Source organism: Aedes aegypti, chromosome 2 (genome assembly GCF_002204515.2).
Source record: "Aedes aegypti strain LVP_AGWG chromosome 2, AaegL5.0 Primary Assembly, whole genome shotgun sequence".
Taxonomy (NCBI): Eukaryota; Metazoa; Arthropoda; class Insecta; order Diptera; family Culicidae; genus Aedes; species Aedes aegypti.
This window is the reverse complement of record NC_035108.1, coordinates 321,999,277-322,021,446: the sequence shown is the minus strand read 5'-3', so window position 1 is coordinate 322,021,446 and position 22,170 is coordinate 321,999,277. Positions and strand designations below refer to the sequence as shown.

Genomic DNA, 22,170 nt, shown 5'->3' with positions numbered 1-22,170 from the left:
AAAAGTTCTAATTTTCGAGGCTCGTTTTATTAGGTTTTTTTCCATAAATATCATTGCAAATTTATAATACCCAACTACCTTAGACGTCTCTTAAGTGGTTGAACGATTTCAAATGATGATTTGACTGTTCAATTAATGATTATCATGAGCTGTCCGTAATTCGAATCAAAGCGTCCGGAATATGAGGCAAAAGTGAGGGAGCGTCCGGAATAAGAATCATGAAAAGGCCACACGTTTTGATTTATTTGAAATTATTCAAGTTGCGGACGCGTATTCTTTACCCACCATCCGAAAGTTAAGGGCTTCCGACGCTCGATAACGCTAAAATATCATACAGATTGATTTATTTTGTATGGTCCAAGCTGGGTTATACTTCACTGAGGCCTTAAGTGTCCGTAATATGAATCAAAACGGTATACGAATTACATACACTTTTTTTCAATTCTGTTTAGATATTTATCTCAAACGAACTGTCTCTTTCATTTTAGACAGTTCTGCATTTATGTAAACTACGGTATACGGCGGGTCAAATTTTGTAGGAGTACGATCAATTCCAATACTTTTTTAAAATCGTAGTCAGTCATAAAAAGGCTAGCTCAGCATTTTTTATGAATCATGGTTTGGACTTTGTACGAATAATGTCAAGGATTTTCTAATGGAACTTTTCAGAACTATCACAATGTATAATCTGGAAATCTTGCTCGAGTCCCACTTTGAATTCTCAGAAATTGTCCCAAGTTTTATTTTAGAAACCTGTTCCGAAAAATAGAGGAATCTGTCCAAGCATTTATAAGATTCTAGCACAAAGTTCTATAAGAAATTTTTTAAAGTTTTGTGGAGAATCCTCCCAGAAGTTTCTGAAATTCATTTATATTCTTGTATACTATTCTGTGAAATTATGCCAAAGATTCTGTTATAAACCTGTTTAACATTTTGTTAGAATCTTCCCAAATTTTCCGAGAAAGTGATGTCCAGAATCTTGCGAGAATCCTGCCCAAGATTTTGTAAAACAAATTGGGCACTTTTCATGAGAACTCATCCCAGGTTTGTACTTCAATCCCATCCAGAGTTTTGATTGCCATTATTTTCAGGAGATTGTTTTTGACTGATTTAGACGATTTGTCATCAAATTTGTTCAAGCGTGGTAAAAAATATATATTATTTTTCAGATCATTAATTTAATCTGATAAATTTATAAGATCAAAGATATACATAAAATGTATTGGGTTATTGAGCTGAAATATTATCTCGAAATTGAATTAAATGTTTGGAAAATAAGATTTGGTTGGTTGATGAAGCGGTCAAAAGGGCCTGAGAAGCCTAAGAACTCCTCACGGACCGTACAAAACAAAACCGAGAGCCAGATGTAGCCCGCGGGCCGTACGTTGGGCGTCCTTGATGGAAACTGATTGTAGTTAGAAAACATCACGTTACTTTTAAGAAAAAAATCGGTAAGATTTTACATTTTAATTCAACCAATCCAAAATGAAAAAATGGCTCCTTTTTATAATTCTGTCTAAACTCTAGCACAAAACAAATTTTAAATGTGAGTTTGTTTCCTGCTTTTTGTCTCCATTTTATTATTTGTAAAAAAGACAAAAAGAGAATAATATCCGCGCCACGTCGCTGCCGCCGATCCATTTCTTGTCACGCAGACGCCGATAGATACATCGGCGGTGCGCCGATCAACATCACGCCGCCGCTTTTGCATTTCACTCCGATTCATTTAAAATAATTACCCCATGGAATATTTATAAATTCCTATAGAAAATCGTACATCAATGTATCAAGGGATTTCTGCAAAAAGTTGTCCCGAAAATTAACCAATAATCCTCCTCAATTATCATCATGAATCCACCCTGTTTTGTTCCAAAATGTTTAAATAGATTTCTCTTTCAATGTCTTCAAAGAGATTTTTAGAGACATCTACTTCTTGGAATTCTTATGATAATTTCTTTGGGAACTATATTGAGAATTTTATAGTTCTTTTTCTTAAAAAAAATTACAATCAAGTCTTGTAGTAGTTCTTTTAAGCGCGTATTAAAAATAGTATCTATGGTTGCGACATAATTTCTTCAAAGATCTAATCCACCTTCCTAGTGTATGAGAAAAATATCGCACATATTATCATATGTAAAATTGCCCAAAAATGACCACAATGAACTATGAGGATTTATGCCTTTAAAATTTAGAACAACACATTGATTTTGTCGAAGAGTCTTGTAAGATTTCTTCTAGATATTTGTGTAAAAGTTCATCAAGTACTATTTTTTCAGGAATAATTCAATGCATTTCGTTCTTGTTTCTGGAGTTTTTTCAGGGATGTCTCCGATATTTTTTTTTTCTTACAAGGAAATCTTTGGATACATTCTCCATGAATTTTTCAAGATTTTACTTGAATTACTTCAGTGGTTCAACCAGGTTTTTTTTTTGAATATTTGTACGAGAATTCCCAAACAACTTTTTGTTTTTTTTTTTTTTTTTTTTTCAAAAAGTTCTTCCAGTATTTCCTTGAAGAATTATTTCACTGAATCCTCAACGAATGTCGAAGAAGATTTTTCCATGGGGATTTCTTCAGCTTCTTTCATGACTTTTTAAAGTATGTTTCTAGGAACTATTTCTTGAGCTTATTCAGATATTATAAAAGGAATTTTCCAAGCAAAACTTTCTCTCCTAAAAAAATCAGTGATCCTTTGTTTTTCCTTTTTTTTTCAAGAATATTTCCATAAGTCAGTAAGTTGCTAGCCTCTCTTTATAAAGGTTAGGTGTCATACCACATAAATATTCATGCATTCATTTCTATAAAAATATTTGATATTGGAAACCCAACTGTTTAAGTTGTGAATTCTCACACGATTTTTCTACGGATAGGTATCTTCCGTTATTATGACAGGAACAAATACAGGACAACAATTTCAATGGGTTCAGATATTTGCACTGCACTTAACTACTTGACGATCTGAAAACACGGACGCTTGGTATTACCCTGTTCAAATCATTACTTTAAAAGATGCCAGCGCCTGGTTTCTTTAAGCACCAATGCGAGATTTGCAAATTTTCTTCAGCAACGTAGTTTGTTTTGGTTACAAACGCACCTGTCATAAATGCTCATGTATCGTTTCAGGGACTCTTTTCCATAACAATGGTTAACTTGATATCATTCAACATATTAGATGAACCTGAAATGAACCATTTGACTTAACTGTAACAAGATGTTAAAATGTATTTTCATGTGATCAGTTTATTCTGCATAATTCCTTATAATTGTGTTCCACTTTGCTTTTGAAACCAAGTTTAAATGCACTCTTGCAATAAACTGCAAGAACATTAATCATCTCTTTGCTCTGCTCAGCGCGATAATCCAAATTAAGGCCAATTTGTTGCAAACAGAGACTATGGACAATAAACTATTCAGTTGCTTCAAGAAATTAGAAGTTATGGCTCTGTAGTTGAAATTATGAATTCGACCGTCGTCATCTCTATTTTACTTTAATTGATGACGAAGCCCATCGTCACCTCTAGCGGCCAACGACAAACTACGAGCATATGCTTTTTTCCCAGCGATATCAATTATCCTAACCATCAAAATAGAGGGTTAAATGTACAGAGCAAACAGAACCGTAACGACCCAAAAAGGCAAGGCAACGAGACTACGACGGTGTGGTTGGTGATGTAGTGTAATATAGGAGCACTTTCCCAACCGATCATCGCGATATAGGAGAAATTAATTGGAACTGCCATCGCGGCAAAGTCACCCCCTGCCAAGTGCATTGCAATGTGCGGTTCATGCCATGCTCAACAACACGGTGTGTCTGAAACCGTTATTAGCGAATAAATTAACTTCGAATTTTGCACCTACCAAATGATATGGTATCTTGTCATTCCTTCCGTAAATTTGAAAATAATTAATCGAGGGAGATTAAAATTATAGTTAATTAATGATTTAAGATCATTTTCATGAGAAATTTCAACACTGCACCGTGCACCATTCAGCATTCATAAAAAATCAAATATGTGGCAACTTCCATGTCAATATTAAGGTATTTCATTGAAGAAAACACTAATTATAATGGTTTGTGTATATGACATAGCTTCCAAGAAGCTCAATTTTGGGGTCATGTATACGCTTAGGGGAAGACGGGGTAAGACCGCCTGCCTAAGCAATTTAATTCATATGTCAAAATCAAGAATCTATAAATCATTTTTCTACGCAGCATGTCGTTTTTGAAGCCTTAGGCATGATCAAAAAATATCGCAGGTGTTGTATTCGTAAAAAATTATTTATTTCTTGAAACTTGAAAATGTGATGTCTTATCACGATTATTTTTAGCGACGGGGTAAAACCGCCCACCCACGGTGTAAAAGCGACCGCCACGATTTTCGTACATAATTTTGCGAAAAAATATATCAGTTCAGTGGGGTTCTTAAAAGTATAATGTTTTATGAGTTTTACATTGATTAAGGTGGATATTGAAACATTTTTAGGGTTAATTAATTCAAAAAACTTAGATATATACTTATCATACCCTTAAGACACCTATATTATGGAAAAATATACGGATTTGGCTTGAATTTTTAACTAAATTGATTTAATTTTACTGGAATAGTAATGTACAACGTAGTTACTACTTTAAAAATGGTTAAGTCATTTAATTTGGTACAAATTAGGGGTGGCGGTCTTACCCCATCAACAGTGGTCCGTTTTACCCCACTTTCAGAACTATGGCCTTATTTCAAAGCTGAATATTTACAATTCATTTTTCACTTCATTAATGCATATTTCACATTGCTGTTCAAGCATGAACGGGTAATTTGTAACGTTTGTACAAAAAATCCTTTCCGAAATCCTTAAGTGAGCATCTGTTCAACTTAGATCAAAATAAATATCGACAAGCAAAAACTTTGTTTTCGATATTTGTTATGAAAAATTTCATGAAAATATCACCCTAAATGCTTCGAAACGACAAAAATCTAGTGTTTATGCAAAGTGCTTGATAAACTTTCAAGTAAACCGCCATTTTCATGCCAAAATGAAGGTGGTCCGTCTTACCCCGACGGGCGCTCTTACCCCGTCTTCCCCTACATATGTTACATCAAAATATTCTATAAAAACAAATCTCCGTAAGATTTTCCCTCGGCATTCAAAAGGGCACTTCATTTGAGCAATTTCTTTGAAAATTTTGTATATTCTATCGGACGGAAGCAAAACCATCAAGAAGTCTTTGACCTATCTTTTAAAATATTTTATAGGAGACTCTAAATTTATTCTTATAGTAACAAAACAAAGGTCAAAACAGATGTACCTCAAATATAATGACATGACATTTAAATTATTATTGAATCTATACTCAAATTGCGGAAGATTCAGTATCCAAACATTTTATTTACGAAATTTAAAAACATACTGATGAGAAAATATGGCGCGGTAAATGGCTGGGCATGGCGTACCATTGGTACCTCGCGTACCTGCAGGAATAAAATAGACCCCTTTGTGCGGTCCTTAGCCTCTTGCCCAGCAACTCCTATCCCTACCTCCTCGCGGTACTGGCCGGGGTACGAGTAACCTTGGGGAAGATCGGGTAACCAACCCCCGGTGGGAGCTTTGGTCGTATGCTGACAGGGAAGGGGGGGGGGGTATGCTTTTACTTTTGCCTTTGCAAACCTGAAGCGTCTGTACTCCATGTTAGGAGCGGCTCACAACAGCGTCTGTTCCCCATGTCAGGGGCGGCTGATCATCGTCCGAGTGCCAGAGAAGGACTCTAAGCTAAACTGCGCACTATGGCCCTCCGAACATTTAGGGGGAATGGTCCTCCGGAAATCTAGGGGGTTGGTGTCAGGCGCTGCAAGCCAACCGTAAAAACACGTCAGCACAGGAACGTCAACGAGAGAATACGGACCGAAACAATCGGCAAAGACCACAGCGACGAAAAAGGACTAGCGATTGGAAACTCGGTACGTGGAACTGCAAATCTCTCAACTTCATTGGAAGTACTCGCATACTCTCCGATGTACTGATGACCTGCGGTTTCGACATCGCTGCAGGAGGTGTGCTGGACAGGAGCAATGGTGCAAACGTTTAGAGGTAATCATACCATCTACCAGAGCTGCGGCAACACACGCGAGCTGGGAACAGCTTTCGTAGTGATTGGTGATATGCAAAGGCGCGTGATCAGGTGGTGGCCGATCAATGAACGAATATGCAAGTTAAGAATCAAAGGCCAATTCTTTAACTTCAGCATAATCAACGTACATAGCCCACACTCCGGAAGGACTGATGATGACAAGGACGCATTTTACGCGCAGCTCGAACGCGAGTACGACCGCTGCCCAAGCCACGACGTCAAGATCATCATAGGAGATTTGAACGCTCAGGTTGGCCAGGAGGAGGAGTTCAGACCGACGATTGGAAAGTTCAGCGCCCACCGGCTGACGAACGAGAATGGCCTACGACTGATAGATTTTGCCGCCTCCAAGAAAATGGCCATTTGTAGCACCTATTTTCAGCACAACCTCCCGTATCGGTACACCTGGAGATCGCTTCAGCAGACAGAATCGCAAATCGATCACGTTTTTATCGATGGACGGCACTTCTCCGACATAACCGACGACAGAACCTATCGTGGCGCTAACATTGACTCCGACCACTACCTGATGATGGTGAAATTGCGCCCAAAACTATCCGTCATCAATGATGTACGGTACCGACGCCCGCCCCGGTACAATCTCGAGCGGCTGAAACAACCGGATGTCGCCAATGCGTACGCGCAGCATCTTGAGGCAGCGTTGCCGGATGAGGGCGAGCTCGATAGGGCCCCTCTTGAGGACTGCTGGAGGACAGCCAAAGCAGCCATTGACGACGCTGCAGAAAGCGTTGTCGGATATGTGGAACGGAGCTCGAGAAACGATTGATTCGACGAGGAGTGCCAGGAGGTTTTGAAGGAGAAGAATGCAACGCGGGCTGCAATGCTGCTGCATGGTACGCGGCAAAACGTGGAACGATACAGACTGAAGCGGAAACAGCAAACCCGCTTATTCCGGGACAAAAAGCGCTGCCTGGAAGAGGTGGAATGCCAAGAGATGGAGTTGCTGTACCGTTCTCAAGAAACTCGGAAGTTCTATCAGAAGTTCAACACATCCCGCAAAGGCTTCGTGCCGCGAGCTGAGATGTGCCGGGATAAGGATGGGAGCATCTTGACGGACGGACGCGAGGTGATCGAAAGGTGGAAGCAGCACTACGATGAACACCTGAATGGCGCAGAGAACACAGGCACAGAAAGTCAGAACAACGAAGGCGATGACTACGTTAGCACAGCGGACAGCGGAAACCAACCAGCTCCCACGATGGGGGAAGTTAAGGATGCCATTCAACAGCTCAAGAACAACAAGGCCGCTGGCAAGAATGGTATCGGAGCCGAACTCATCAAGATGGGCCCGGACAGGTTGGCCACTTGTCTGCATCGGCTGATAGTCAGAATCTGGGAAACGGAACAACTACCGGAGGAGTGGAAGCAAGGCGTTATATGCCCTATCTACAAAAAGGGCGACAAACTGGAGTGTGAAAATTATCGTGCAATCACCATCCTAAATGCCGCCTACAAAGTGTTATCCCAGATTCTCTTCCGTCGTCTATCACCTATAGCAAACGAGTTCGTGGGAAGTTATCAAGCAGTTTTCATCGACGGCCGCTCGACAACGGACCAGATCTTTTCCGTGGGGCAAATCCTCCAGAAATGCCGTGAGTACCAGGTCCCTACGCACCATTTGTTCATCGATTTCAAGGCAGCATACCGTAGTATCGACCGCGTAGTGCTATGGAAAATCATGGACGAGAACAGCTTTCCCGGTAAGCTTACAAGATTGATCAGAGCAACGATGAACGGTGTGCAAAACTGCGTGAAGATCTCGGGCGAACACTCCAGTTCGTTCGAGTTTCGGCGGGGACTACGAAAACGCGAAGCAACAAGAGTCGGGCTAATGGTGAATGCGTTGAAAACAAAGTACATGATAGTTGGCGGAACTGAGTGCGACAGGGCTCGCCTAAGAAGCAGTGTTACGATAGACGGGGATACCTTCGAGGTGGTGGACGAGTTCGTCTACCTCGGATCCTTGTTGACGGCAATCGCAATTTGCGCAAAAACCTCAATGTTTATTAGCTCATGAATGTAAGAAAGAGAGGCACCATTCATGCTTTGAAGATGTTCCATCAATAGATGATGATTCGAACTTATTACGAGAAGGATCATATCGATCAATGTTACCCCACTGATCAATGTTACCTCGGATTACGGTACCAATATTATTGACATTTGTTTTGTGTGCATTTGTTTTATCAATATGAGTATTAGGGCGGTTCAAATTTTGAAAAAGTTTGAAAATCCTTACCATTCTTACCATAAAAATAGTGTTCTGTGAAATTTTCAGTTTTCTAGGTGGTGATTTGAAGGTGGCCCAAAGACAATGTAGGTTTATATGGAAATTACTATGGAGCAATTTTGAGAAATGTTTCAAACACGGTAGTACTGTAATGTAAATACAAACTTATTGTCCCATAGTAAAAATTGATTCTTCAAACCATAATAAAGAAATTGCTGAAGAGAGAGATTCAATCCGACGGATAGCAGAAGAGATATTCATGAGTTTGTTTGCTATTATTTAGCTTAATATGGGATTACAGCACTGGAAACATGTACAAAAATCCCAAACAAAATTAGCTCAAAATGGATTTGTTTCTTCAACAACATCCTTAATAAAGGTTTGAAGAATGAGTTTTGAATATAGGATAATAAGTTTCTGCTTACATAGCAGCTCTAGCGTGTTTCTATCATTTCTCAAAATTTTTCCATAGTAATTTCCTCATAAACCTACATTGTCTTTGGGCCACCTTTCAATCACCACCTAGAAAGCTGAAAATTTCACAGAACATTATTTTTATAGTAAGGATGGTAGAGAGCATATGGGAGATTGGATTTTCTAACTTTTTTTAAAATTTGAATTGAGTATATACAAGCCCTTTAATAAATATAAATATGGTATTATATGTTTGAATATATAACTTGTGTATGTAACTTGTGATTTCTTTAATTAAATGTCTTCAAAGTCTTGCATTTTGTAGGGGAATATGACGACAATCAATTAATTTTAAAACGGTGCATAATGCAGCATACGAACATTTTAACACATTTGAAAAAATATTTTTTTGAGTTCTCAAATCAATATAACTTTAATTTCCTTCAATGAAACATTTTAAAACTTGCGAAATTAATACTAGGATATCATATCTTTCGAGCAGTAGAAATCATTTGAAATCAATTTTTCTTCTGGTGGATAACGGTTTCAGACACACCGCGAACTCCAAACGGTTGGCGTCAGCTTGTTTATAAGCACCGAACTACCGTTGAGAGTGTTTGAAGCTTTGTCGTGGTTTTCCCGAGTCAACTAACAGTGCGACTACCGAACCGTTGTCCCTTCTCCACCGCCCACTAACGTAGGTATTAGTTTAACTCTTACAATTACAGTTTCTGCCCCCGCACGTCAATAATCGTGGGCGGTGGAAGAATGCTTGTTGGCTCTGTAATGATGTTGTGCACCTACAGGTGATTTCGAGAATGGGTTTGTTGAATGTTTTTCAGTGGAGCAATGATGGACCAGGAACCGTTTACGACAGGCTATGTTAGGATGCGCCCGATTAATAATTGAAACAAGATAAATGATCGTTCTGGGTGGGGCTTCAAAAGGCAATAATTCCGACAAAACTTGAAAATATCAATCCAAATCTAGGATATGCCTTCAATATTTATACAATTATGTCCGACACTGTTATAAAAGTTTCATATCTGAAACATTAAAAAAAACATCTTTTTCACTGACACTGATGGTTTTCAATTTTAAGTTGAGCGGAGCCACTTTAATTGACTTATGAAAGAACACAACTTCCGATTCTAGAATCCGCTGAAGCTTTCACCTGTATTGAATTCTTGTTCTCTAAATTCAGTTTGTAGCTAATCTTATAAACTCTCAAACAAGACAAATTTAACAAAGCTGGTGTAAAGATGTAAAGTTCTACAAGCCTTACCAGTGATCTACCGTTTTCGATCAATATTATTAACCATATTTTACTTAATTAAAACTGATATGGTTTTGAGTCCAACAACCGTTTAAGGGATTTGCCCTCAAATTCATTCGCTCGAATAGATCATTCGTCCGAAAAGATCATTTTCTCGAATAGTTTTATGGCACATTTGGACATATGGCACTAGACCCCTCAATTGATAACTGTTGAGAAGCGGGCACTGTTGCAGTTGGAACGTAACGGCAGAAAGGAAAGAAGGGTATATTCCTTACTCATTAGCTTTCAAAAAATCATAAGTAACGCTTACAGATCTGAAGGCCTTTAAACAAATGAGTTTATAACCAGAAAACGTCAAACTCCATTCAACATAATGATTATAGCAATCATTATTGTACCTTTAAGAGACTACTGGTTATGTTTGTTATTGCGAAGTGTTATATTCAACGGAGATCTTGAATAACCCTAGAAATCCGATTTCAGTGTATGAGATATTTTGCAAGGTGAGCTTAAATAATCCCACACTACCCAACTTCAAAATGTATTCTCAACAAGATGCACTCGTTCCGTATCCAAACCAAACGAGCCATCGAATGACGGACGAACGGCTGCAAACGGAGCACGCCACCATATGGGAGGACATTGCGGATAAAACAATATCACGCGTAAATCCCATAATAGATTTGACCTTAAACTCTACCAGACTGCCCTGCAACAGGGTTATTACAACGTGATACGATACACTCGTTTTACACACGCTATGCACGGCGGCTTGTTACGTTGCTACACATATGTAGCTAGATGTAGCTGCATCCCATCATCCACCACTGACCAGTTTACTTATGCAACGTAACAACACATATGATCCCAACCGCACTGTAACTACATTAGTGATTTCGCAGGAAAGAAGGGACCACCGACCGCGTGAGATGCACAACCAATCCTCTCAACGGTACATGAAGTGCAATCAAGTGAATAGTTTTATGGCACATTTGGACATATGGCACTAGACCCCTCAATTGATAACTGTTGAGAAGCGGGCACTGTTGCAGTTGGAACGTAACGGCAGAAAGGAAAGAAGGGTATATTCCTTACTCATTAGCTTTCAAAAAATCATAAGTAACGCTTACAGATCTGAAGGCCTTTAAACAAATGAGTTTATAACCAGAAAACGTCAAACTCCATTCAACATAATGATTATAGCAATCATTATTGTACCTTTAAGAGACTACTGGTTATGTTTGTTATTGCGAAGTGTTATATTCAACGGAGATCTTGAATAACCCTAGAAATCCGATTTCAGTGTATGAGATATTTTGCAAGGTGAGCTTAAATAATCCCACACTACCCAACTTCAAAATGTATTCTCAACAAGATGCACTCGTTCCGTATCCAAACCAAACGAGCCATCGAATGACGGACGAACGGCTGCAAACGGAGCACGCCACCATATGGGAGGACATTGCGGATAAAACAATATCACGCGTAAATCCCATAATAGATTTGACCTTAAACTCTACCAGACTGCCCTGCAACAGGGTTATTACAACGTGATACGATACACTCGTTTTACACACGCTATGCACGGCGGCTTGTTACGTTGCTACACATATGTAGCTAGATGTAGCTGCATCCCATCATCCACCACTGACCAGTTTACTTATGCAACGTAACAACACATATGATCCCAACCGCACTGTAACTACATTAGTGATTTCGCAGGAAAGAAGGGACCACCGACCGCGTGAGATGCACAACCAATCCTCTCAACGGTACATGAAGTGCAATCAATATTACATACAACGTGCTGTTCGATGGGCAGGTTTATTCCTCCCTCTTGAAGCAAACAAAATTTCACTACTTAAATGTAAATTTGATAATGTTCATTATAAATCGACCTTGGTATCCTATATTAGGAAACACTATCATCGTAATTTGGTAAAACTAAATTAAGCCTTTATTAACATTTTGTTAACGTTCAAAGATCCGTCATCGTACTCATCGTCAACATCGAAACTTATCGTCGAAGCAGTTTTTCTGTTCAAAACTAAAAATTATTCGATGAAAATGCATTCACTGTGTTTTGTCAGGAGAATAGAATACAGTGCACACATTTTCATGTAAATTTATTGATTTAGAAAAAAAAAAAATACTTTTGAAAATTTAAAAATCAATGACCGATCTTACCCCCTTAACGATATATTACATTTCATTTACCGCAGCAGTTCAGAATTTTTACAGGTCAGTTAATTGCACCTGATTGTAGAAGAAAAAACGCTTCCAATTGACTAAACTTTAATACATAACGCATGAAGATTGCAACGATTTGTCGAAAACAATAATTAACTTTATTCGACATTTGTGCCAATCAACCCTGTATAAGAAATTCCACTCTAATCCAGCTGTGTCCAATAGGACCTCTCATCTGGTTGAAACTTTGTTTCTGACCTTCGGATCCATCGTCCAGCACACGCTTCGGCTCGTGATGCCATTATGTTTCCGGTCCCAAAAGCTAAGGACCCTGTCCTCCAAAGAGGACCAATATCTCGGGCTGTCGGCCCCAATCGCCACGGAGATCCTCTTCTTGGCCATCCAGGGTAGCTATGCCACGGCCGGCCAATTGCGTCTAAGAGGGAAGACGCCTGCTTTCATCGTCCAGCAATGCTCACTGGTCCGTCCAGACCAGTGCTTCCCAAACCTTTTCAACTTTCGCCCCCTTGAGACCAATAGTTATGTGAAATCGCCCCCCCCCCCTGATATGTGAACTCAATATTTCAATTTAATTTAATTTATTTAGATATGTACATTTTAAAATATTATCTTAAATTTTCGATAACCATCAATTATTAGGAATAATTTATTGGACTGCAATTCATAATATCAATTTTTACAACATTTTGCGTGCATTACAGGCTACTGAATCAGTTTTCGATACAAGTTCGACCCAGTTTAAATAATTTTAATGTAATATATGCAATTGAACCAACTTGTAGCGTAGTTGGGGGATGCTTCGTTAACTGTGATTACATACTGATCTATCCGCTATTTCTAAAATGACTGCAATAATGTTTGATATTTCTGGGAACGCTTCTTTATGTAATCAAAAAATACTGAAAAAGTATATGGAAGTCCAGAATGTTTTCAACTCATTTTTCAATGATGCAATAATGGTATTTTTTGTAACATACTGAAGCTTTTTAAATAGAATGTTATCCGTCTTCGGTATCGAACGGTTTTGTCGTTGGAAGCAGATTTTTGTCTACTAAATTTTTCAAATTTGTCTTCAAAATGATTTGTACCATAAAAAATGATAAGAGTTAGTGCAACCGAAACTACAAAATGAGTACTGTAGATTTTTTTTCCGTAAAAAGCTGGACGTTAGTAAAAGAAATATTAGCATCCCAACCTCAAAATTCTCACACAAGAATTATCCTTGAATAAAATATTGGGCATTTGCGAAAAGTTCTAAAAATTCTCAGATACATGTTTTTAAAAGTTTTCTGTGACTTATCATCCGACCTCGTAAAAATCTCAAATACCGACCATTCTGAAAATTCACATGATATTAAAAACATTGATGCATAAGACAAACATTTTGTGTTTGACATTTATCAAGTGTTGCCTATCATAACTTTAAAATGATCATTATTAGATACAATCGATCTAAGGTAAAATATTCCTGAAAATAGTTAAGTTAGGAATTGATTAACCTTCAGATGTGTGTCCTCCAAAGGTTATGCGTAATTATTTTCAAATAATCCAGTGTTACCCTTTTCACCCCCCAAATTCTGTTTTACAAATTTTCGCCCCCAGGGGGGCGAATTCGCCCACTTTGGGATTCACTGGTCCAGACAATAGAAATATTAGTAGTAGAACGCTAGTAGCGCTGTTGTCACAAAACTGATTTTAATTATTCTTACTTTTAATTATGGTTTTTCATTGTTTGTTCAATGCCTTGTTGTTGTTTATGTTTTTATAATTAATTTGACACTTTGATGCCCGGTACTCAGGCTGTCAGTTCGTGGCAAACTAGATGTTGGTAACACGAACAACAGCGACATTAGCATTCTTAGGTTAATGCTTCTACTGTCCAGACATCTGCACAATTCGCCATTCCGGCGAGGATTCCGACCGCACAGCAGGATTGGAGTCGCTGTGTCAGCCATTCGTCATCCAACCAATCAACCAACGGCAGCGGTATGTACCGGTACAACAATTAGTAAAGGTTAAACGTAACAAATTATCACTGAAATTGACAATACAGAACAACAAGCACACGCCACAATAAGGAAATTCAATAATAAGGGACGAATGACCTTCGGGTTAAAGTCCCTCACAAACAACAACAACAAATTCAATAAATGTGCAAGTATAGTGAAAGCTCCTCGCAATGTTTGTTTGTATTCGCGAAAGAGTGAAAATGCACAAAGAATCAACTACTAGTTCCGCTGGGATTGGTCATATTCTTCTTCAGTGTGCATAATTCAGTACCTCTTTTTATACAGGGTTAATAACGACGCCAGCCACGTCCTTGCAGTCAGGTGGGATTTGTGGAAGGAATGTTAGCGTGTAACCTTTGGTATTTGGAGACCGTGTTTGCCTCTGCATCTCCACAAAGGTTACTGGGAGGAATGTTCGTTAGTGAGGAGGATCGTTGGGTAACAGGATTTACTTTGATAAGCGATTAGACAATGATAAACGATTATTTTCAAGGTAAAACATGCTTATAAATATAATGTATTGTTGTTATGAACAATTTCCAAGTGAACAAAACAATGTCGACACTTGAAGTGACGAACCATTCAAAGTTTGTTGAATAAAGTGAACCTACACTTATAGAGCCGAACCATTCAAAGTCCTTTTTCAATTACAAAAATAAAGGTAAAAAGAGAGGGGTGTTATGAAAACAAAATGTGTAAAACATAAATAATTTATGTATAAGAGTTTGTGCTGTCACCCTCAGTGACGAACTTTTTATCTTCTTCTTCTTGGCATTAACGTTCTCACTGGGACAGAGCCTGCTTCTCAGCTTAGTTTTCTTATGAGCACTTCCACAGTTATTAACTGAGAGCTTTCTTTGCCTATGTTGCCATTTTCACATTCGTATATCGTCTGGCAGGAACGATTATACTTTATGCCCAGGGAGGTCAAGGAAATTTCCATTACGAAAAGATCCTGAAACGACCGGGAATCGTCTGGGTTCGACACCTTCAGCATGGCTTTGCTTTTTAGCCTTGGGCTGTAACCACTGTTCACAGTTTATTGAAAAATCGTATTTACGTCCCACCATTGTAACGATTAAATGTGCATTGAAATATATTTTAAGGCGAAGTAGGCCGTCATTGAAATTTATACGTGTCGTTAATGATTGTTGCTAAATCATGACACAATTTCGAATTGAAGAAAATCAGCTGGTATTGCACTGATGCATCTGAAAAAGTATCAGCATACTTTCTGCATGTCAGTGCATATAGTGATACTTTTCTGGATTAATATGATCTATGAGGACTGAGATTTATCATTTTGGAATTGCGAGCTGCTATGTCAACAAGACTGCCAAAACGAATAACGGGCTATTTAGCCTTAAAGATTTGAAGTTAAAACATGAAATAAGCTCACCAATTGATCTTTCATCCTAGACTGAGCAGCCATAATCGACTTTCAGCTCCACTTAACGCATACATTCTAACTGATAAAGAAATCACTCTGGAGACGCGAAAAAAACACTTTTGCTTTTCACGCAAAAGATCGCTCTGATGTCACAAAACAAAAACACGAACACTTGGGCTTCCACGAAGCACTGCCCAGCCAAAATGAACGCAAGCCGAAAGAACAAAAAAAAAACAAAAAGAACTACGACGCACGAAGCCGACTCGTTTGCTCGGGCCATATCATACACGCAGCGAACTGGACTATCGAATTGCATACATTTTGCCTTATGAAAGGTGGAACGATTATTGCAATACGAACGCTTTATGTATCGTTTCAGCATCACCCCACTTCAAGGCGTCGATTGGCGCGGGGTGTACGCACGAGCCTATCGATCGCAAGGTTCTTGGTTCGATTCCAGGTTGCCGCGAAAACAATTTTTGTTTTCAAATTTCGGTTTCATAAGGCAAATTTATGAATTTCAATCTGATTTCTTGTGGCGAATTTTCATAAGGGGTTCCTATGTTTATCGATAGTTCATTTGCCTGAGTGTAGCACTCTGAAACAGAACGCGCAACCCAAGAGGGAAAAAATGAGATTGTTTCGGGCTTTCTCGACGCACTGCCCGGTAAAACTGACACTTCTTCGGACTTTCTCGACGCACTCATACCATTAATTCACAAACATAATTTTGTGCAAAAAATGATCGAAACAAAGAGCTTTGACTAAAATTTAAGCTGCTTTTCGCCTAGTAATACCGTAATCCGGGGGCAAATTGATCACTATTTCACAACTTTTTGTCATGCTTTCCTTTGGGATTCAAAAACTGTCAAAATTATTTCGGTAAAATCAGTACTTCATTGATGTCTATCAGTTTATGTGATCGATTTGTAATGGAATAAAATTTGAAATTTCATAAAATTAGTTTTAATATCAAAAATTTAGAATGGCACATTGGGGCGAAATTTATCATTATATATTAAAGCATATTTTAGAATGTAAAAATTCCCTATCTACTAAATTTGGGTCTCCTAAATCTGAAAATGATGTTAAAATTCTTCTTGTATATCATTATTTTATTGTAAAATTAAACTTTGTAAATCTGCAAAATACGCCTAAATGTATGCAATTTTCCTTAAAATAAGCACGTTATTCAACAATAAACGGTTTTATGAGCAAAACACTATTCTTGAAATGCTGTACGATTTCAAAAATGAGTTCAGCAGTTCACACTGAAGCTTACACAACATTTTTAACACTCAAAGCTTACATGCAGGCTTAGAACCAGCGGATATTTTAGTACCTACATTTCCAACAGTATTGCTAATATCTTTAAAAACTGTGAATATTTCTTTGCAGAACTGACCTTAATTAAAATGAAATAGTTTAAAATCATAATTAGACATCTATAAACAAGAAAACGATGAATGTCTATGATGGCAACGAAGTATTAAGCATCCATGAAGGGAAATGCTATTTGGTATCGACCTGATCAAATCCACCCCAGTGATCAATTTGCCCCCGGGTTACGGTACTAATGTACCTATAGTAGCACTACAAAGAGAAGCTTAACTAAATATACTAAATAAAGGCAGATGTTAAAATATATATTTTAAAATCAATTAATGTATTGTTCATACGAATATGAATTATAATATGAATGTTTGGTTAACTACGATTTTGATTCGTGTTTGCCCATGAAGCTTGAACAACTAGAGTAAAAGAAATTAGAAATAGAGAAAGTGTACCAGTTATGGTCATAGCGGTTCCCTATTTGGCCATATGTTAAATTTCGATAAGTTTCACATTTTTAATATTTTTGGATGTTTTAACATGAAGATACATGCTTTATCTTACTCCTAAACACACAAAATGCGAATGAACTCAAGTTATCACGTATCATGTATGGCGAAATAGGGAACCACTATGGCCATAACTGCTACACCTACCCTAGTGCTACTATAGGCACGTGTGATCCTATAGTGGCTCAAGCGATTTCAAACTATGAATCATATTTTTCCTACAAAACTAAGATAAAAAAAACTTTGAGATGACGTGAACTTAATACCGCTGGCTTTATTAATCGATTATACAAATATTTGTTCTTAGCTGATCGTCTATTGCTACATCGACCCTATATACAGTCAGTGACAGAAGTTTGAAACCAAATGCTGGTGTACCTATATAAAATACCTAAGTTGGGGCTTTGTATTTAAGCTTTTGTTAGTCCAACTAGGCTGAAATTTGTATGAAGAACTACAAATAACCTGAAATTTTTGTTTGTAGTGAATTCTTCACATGGTATCCGTTTTCAAAGAGTTTCAGTCAGTAATCGAGATATTATTTAATATATTTCAAAAACGGTAATTTGCGGGTAGTTGGTTTGTTTGGAAAAGTTATTCATAATCAGAAGTTACACAGATTTGCAGAACATAGTAGTAACCCACAATTGATTGTTTAAAAATTAAATAAAAAAATCTCTCGATTCCTTACTTTCGTCTTTGAACTACCCTCTGAAACTTTTTGGAAAATAAAGGCATTATAATGGATTCACTGTAGACAAAAATTCATGTTATGTGTAGTTCGTTTTTAAAATCTTAGGCTCCTGACAACCAGAAGCTAAAACTTCCAAACTTGGTCATTCTGAACAAAAAAACGTCATTTTTGTCACTGATTGTAGAAGAACAAATCCTAAAAATTTCAATCAGATCAGAGAACCTCTATCCAACGCCCGTTGGATAGGGATTCGATTATTTCATCAAAAATACTCCAACTTCCATTTTCATCAACATTCACCCATTTAATTGGTTTAAATCTATCTTCAACTCAGATTGCTTTTATAGTGTTAACTACGAATGTCATGTGAGTTCTAAATTTGACAAAGGAACCAGCTTTGGTCTTGGGTAATGTTTTGGTTCCGTATCTTGGAACTGATCGTACCATGAACAATTTAGTTGTTCTTCCAAACTGTGATGATTTCCACAATTCCAGTGCGGTTAATATTCAGAATTTCTTTCTGTGAATGAAAAGTTTAATATTACATTATGTATCTATTTGGAACGAGGATTCTGCGAGTCTCTGGTGTCGTTTAGTTTTGCTTCCTTGGTAGCTTTTGACTCCAAAACAAAGTGATTCGCGGTGGAAAATTTTGAAATAGACGAAGCAAGACTTTTTTCTCATTATTCTGAAGAAGCACCACGGCTAACCTCAACTGTTTAATCATGAATCATCTGAAATCCGCATCGGCTCTTCCACCTTATTTTTATCACCTGTTTGGGCATTTGTTTGGAATCAGGAACCCACACACACACCATGAAGTAAATTTACGCGACGATCTAAATTCACATCAGTATTCAAAATTAGGCTTGTAAATTTTAAAACTAACCGAATTTTACACTATCCGTGGCATTCCCTTCATGTGCATCAGAAATAGCTGAAATTTACAGGATTTTTTAAAACTGTGTGATTATGTTGGTATCTGACTCTAATCATGTGCGAGAAATAAATGCATCTTGCAACAAAAATAAAAACTATATCTAGCCATGTAAATTGCAGTTTGAAATCATGTATCATTGTGTTATGTGTCACGGAATCTCACAAACTCCTGCTGGTTTCCATGACATATCAAATAAGTTTCCATAGTATGTAATTGAAGATTACATGTGCATTATAATCACAGAAGTTTACACGTTTTGTTCCCATTGTGAATTATCAGCTTATTCGGCGGTTTTCTAACCTGTTATCTTAACTACCGTAAACCAAATACAATCTACTCTAAGCAATCAAACAATGGAACGATTGAACGCATAAACTACTATTGAAATGATGGTGAATGCTACTAGACTACAAACTTACATCCTTATTCCAGTGCAGCACGTAAGGGATGGGATCGTTTTTGGGGAAATCCACTGGGCAGTTTAGAATGACGTACGATCCAACTTTGGCCTCCAGATAGACAGGGGGTCGGTCCTCCAGGTATGCCAAACTTTGTTGCGTTACACCAAGAGTGATTAGGATTACCACCGTTGGCAGGGCAATCCTACGTAGATTCGTTAGCACATGGGCAATTCGTTCCATCGTGGGAGTTGTTAGATTGCCAGCAAACGAGCTAATTAAACAATCATGAAACTAGTTTTCACTTTGAACACACTGTCGTCTGGTGATAAATTTCAATTTAATAGTGCATTCTAGGGCGCTCTGCTGCAAAACTTTGAACACTGATCGGATTAAGCATAAAACAGTACGAACAACCTGTTGCACTGTCGACCAACTGAGGCGAAACTCACTCTCAGCGAGTTTGACTTCCGCAGCATGGAATTATTCAAATTAGGTAATTAGCTTGCATTTTATTCTTTCTGACGTAGCGATGCGTCAGTCTAGTCGTTGTAGTTTAGGTCGATTTATTTTCGTAACTTTGCTCACCACCGTTTTGTTTGACTTCCCGCACTGTTCTATTGTTGGATTTCATTCATGCACTAGATGTAGAACATTATGCTAATCACGCAGATGTTCACTATCGGCTATCTTCGTCACCCACTGTCGCCACTTTACTAAACTACGCAATAAATTCGTCACTTAATTAAGCACTCTACACAAATCACCGATTAAACTTTCACTAAACATATGTCCAGCATATGTGTTAACGATCGTTGTCGACTTCTGGATATCCTTCGCTCATTCTCAAACACTACGGCAGACTTCTTCAAAGTCCCCAAAGGCCTCTTCCCACACGTCCTTCGCGACGTTTTCGTCGTCGTCGGGGATCGCTCGAACTGCAGATGGATGCTTCAAGTGTCGCGGCTGATCAACTACTGGGACGGGTTATCCACCGTAACCGTACGGGTCAGCTGCGCCACTGAGAGATGATTCTCGGCACTAAATGGTATAATCACTACCACTAAACAACTCACGATCGTGTACCGGTCACAGCGCAGCACCGGTATACTTTATGGTACCGTAAAACGGGGTAACATTGATCAGCATTGTTTGTATATTTGTCAACAAAAATTGATTTAAACATGCAAATGTGGCAAGCACAATATTGTTATTACAAGTACTGGCAAACCTCACTTGTGACTATAATTGTACTTTGATTTTTTCCATTTTTTTTTAATTGGTATCATTTCAAACATTACATTTACTTCCTAGGTATTCTGTGTTAGAAAATCATCCTAATTTGGTAAAACTATATTAAGCATTTGTTGTTAACAAGATATTACATTTCGTTTGCCGTAGCAGTTCAAAATGTTAACGGGTGAGTTGATTGCATCTTCTAATAAAAGAAAAAAAAAACGCTTTCAATTTACTTAAGGTGAAGGTTCATTGAGCACGTAAACATAATGTTGCCACCCACTCGAGCCACCCGCTAAAGCACCCTCTCGAGCCACCCAACAAGGCGGAGCACAATGTTATGTGCGTCGGCCAAATATGAATCATCATGTTTCATGTATACCTCCACCAACAAAATTATGTAGGTAGTGTTACTTGCACACGTTTCATACAAAGGTATTATTGTCGATATGAATTCATCAACAACTTCATAAAAACTCAAAATCACAATTTATTTCATTTGGTAGTGAAAACATGTTTTTTGACCAAAATTATAAGCATTTTTCACACCATGCGTGTGTTGTTTACTATTTTTGGCAGTTTTCTCCTCTCTTCTCTCGCTTCTCACGGACGAATAAAGTTGCCATCAGTATGCATTTGAATTCTACAGTCAATTGTACTGTATAATATCTTATATTCATTTTTGCTGTTAAATTGCGTCGTACATTGTTTTTCTCACGCATAAAAATGTTTTGCAACACTTGTGACATTGTACACCTTTTGAGTATTATGAAATTGTAAAATACGTGGTTGTAGCAAGTGTATGAATATCCAAACCATTCTAATTGCAAACATAAAAACTGGCATCACTTCCAATCAGTGAGAGCGGCGCATCCGAATCATAAACAATGTTGGCTAAGAGAATTCGCGTTCCGATGCTGTTTTCGAGCACAAATTGACTAATATAAGTGATTTATTGCTCCCAGGATCATCGTGCGTGAATAATCAGAGTATTTCAAGTATCGCATTAGATTTTTGAATTGCTACGGTGAGTAGAAATACGATTTAAAGTGAGTTTTAGAACGGGCACCGAAAAGCCAGCAAACAATATCTCGGTGCGTGAAGAAGAAGTGATTCGGAAGTGCGTGGTATTTTATAACACAAATCACAACAATAACTACGTATTTGCATTCAAAAACTGGTGATTTGTGAAAAACACATTATGGAATGCTTTCAGTTAAGAAACCACCGCTCTACAATAAGGTTAGTAACTTCAAATAATCATTTTTTATGATCGCTCTCCAAAACACTGTCAGAAGCGTGGAAGGAGGGAGCGGAAAGCGAAGGGGGAAGTAAGGTGCCATATTAGAGGCCATTTTGGTACTCATGGGGATATGTCCTTAACC

The 22,170-nt window shown here is 38.0% G+C and overlaps 1 protein-coding gene across 2 annotated transcripts in view; it reads right to left on the bottom strand.

Annotated features, from left to right (window-relative positions):
* LOC5578614 (protein borderless) overlaps positions 1-20,576 on the bottom strand; it is a 28,980-nt gene extending 8,404 nt beyond the window's left edge. Inside the window, exon 1 of one of the 2 annotated variants that reach the window (XM_021845819.1) lies at positions 19,571-20,576. In XM_021845819.1, the coding sequence (XP_021701511.1) occupies positions 19,571-19,792 (222 nt within the window). In that variant the 5' untranslated portion in view covers positions 19,793-20,576. The remainder of the gene's footprint in view (positions 1-19,570) is intronic. The other variant, XM_021845820.1, reaches the window with a different exon arrangement.
* Positions 20,577-22,170: the final 1,594 nt, after the last annotated feature.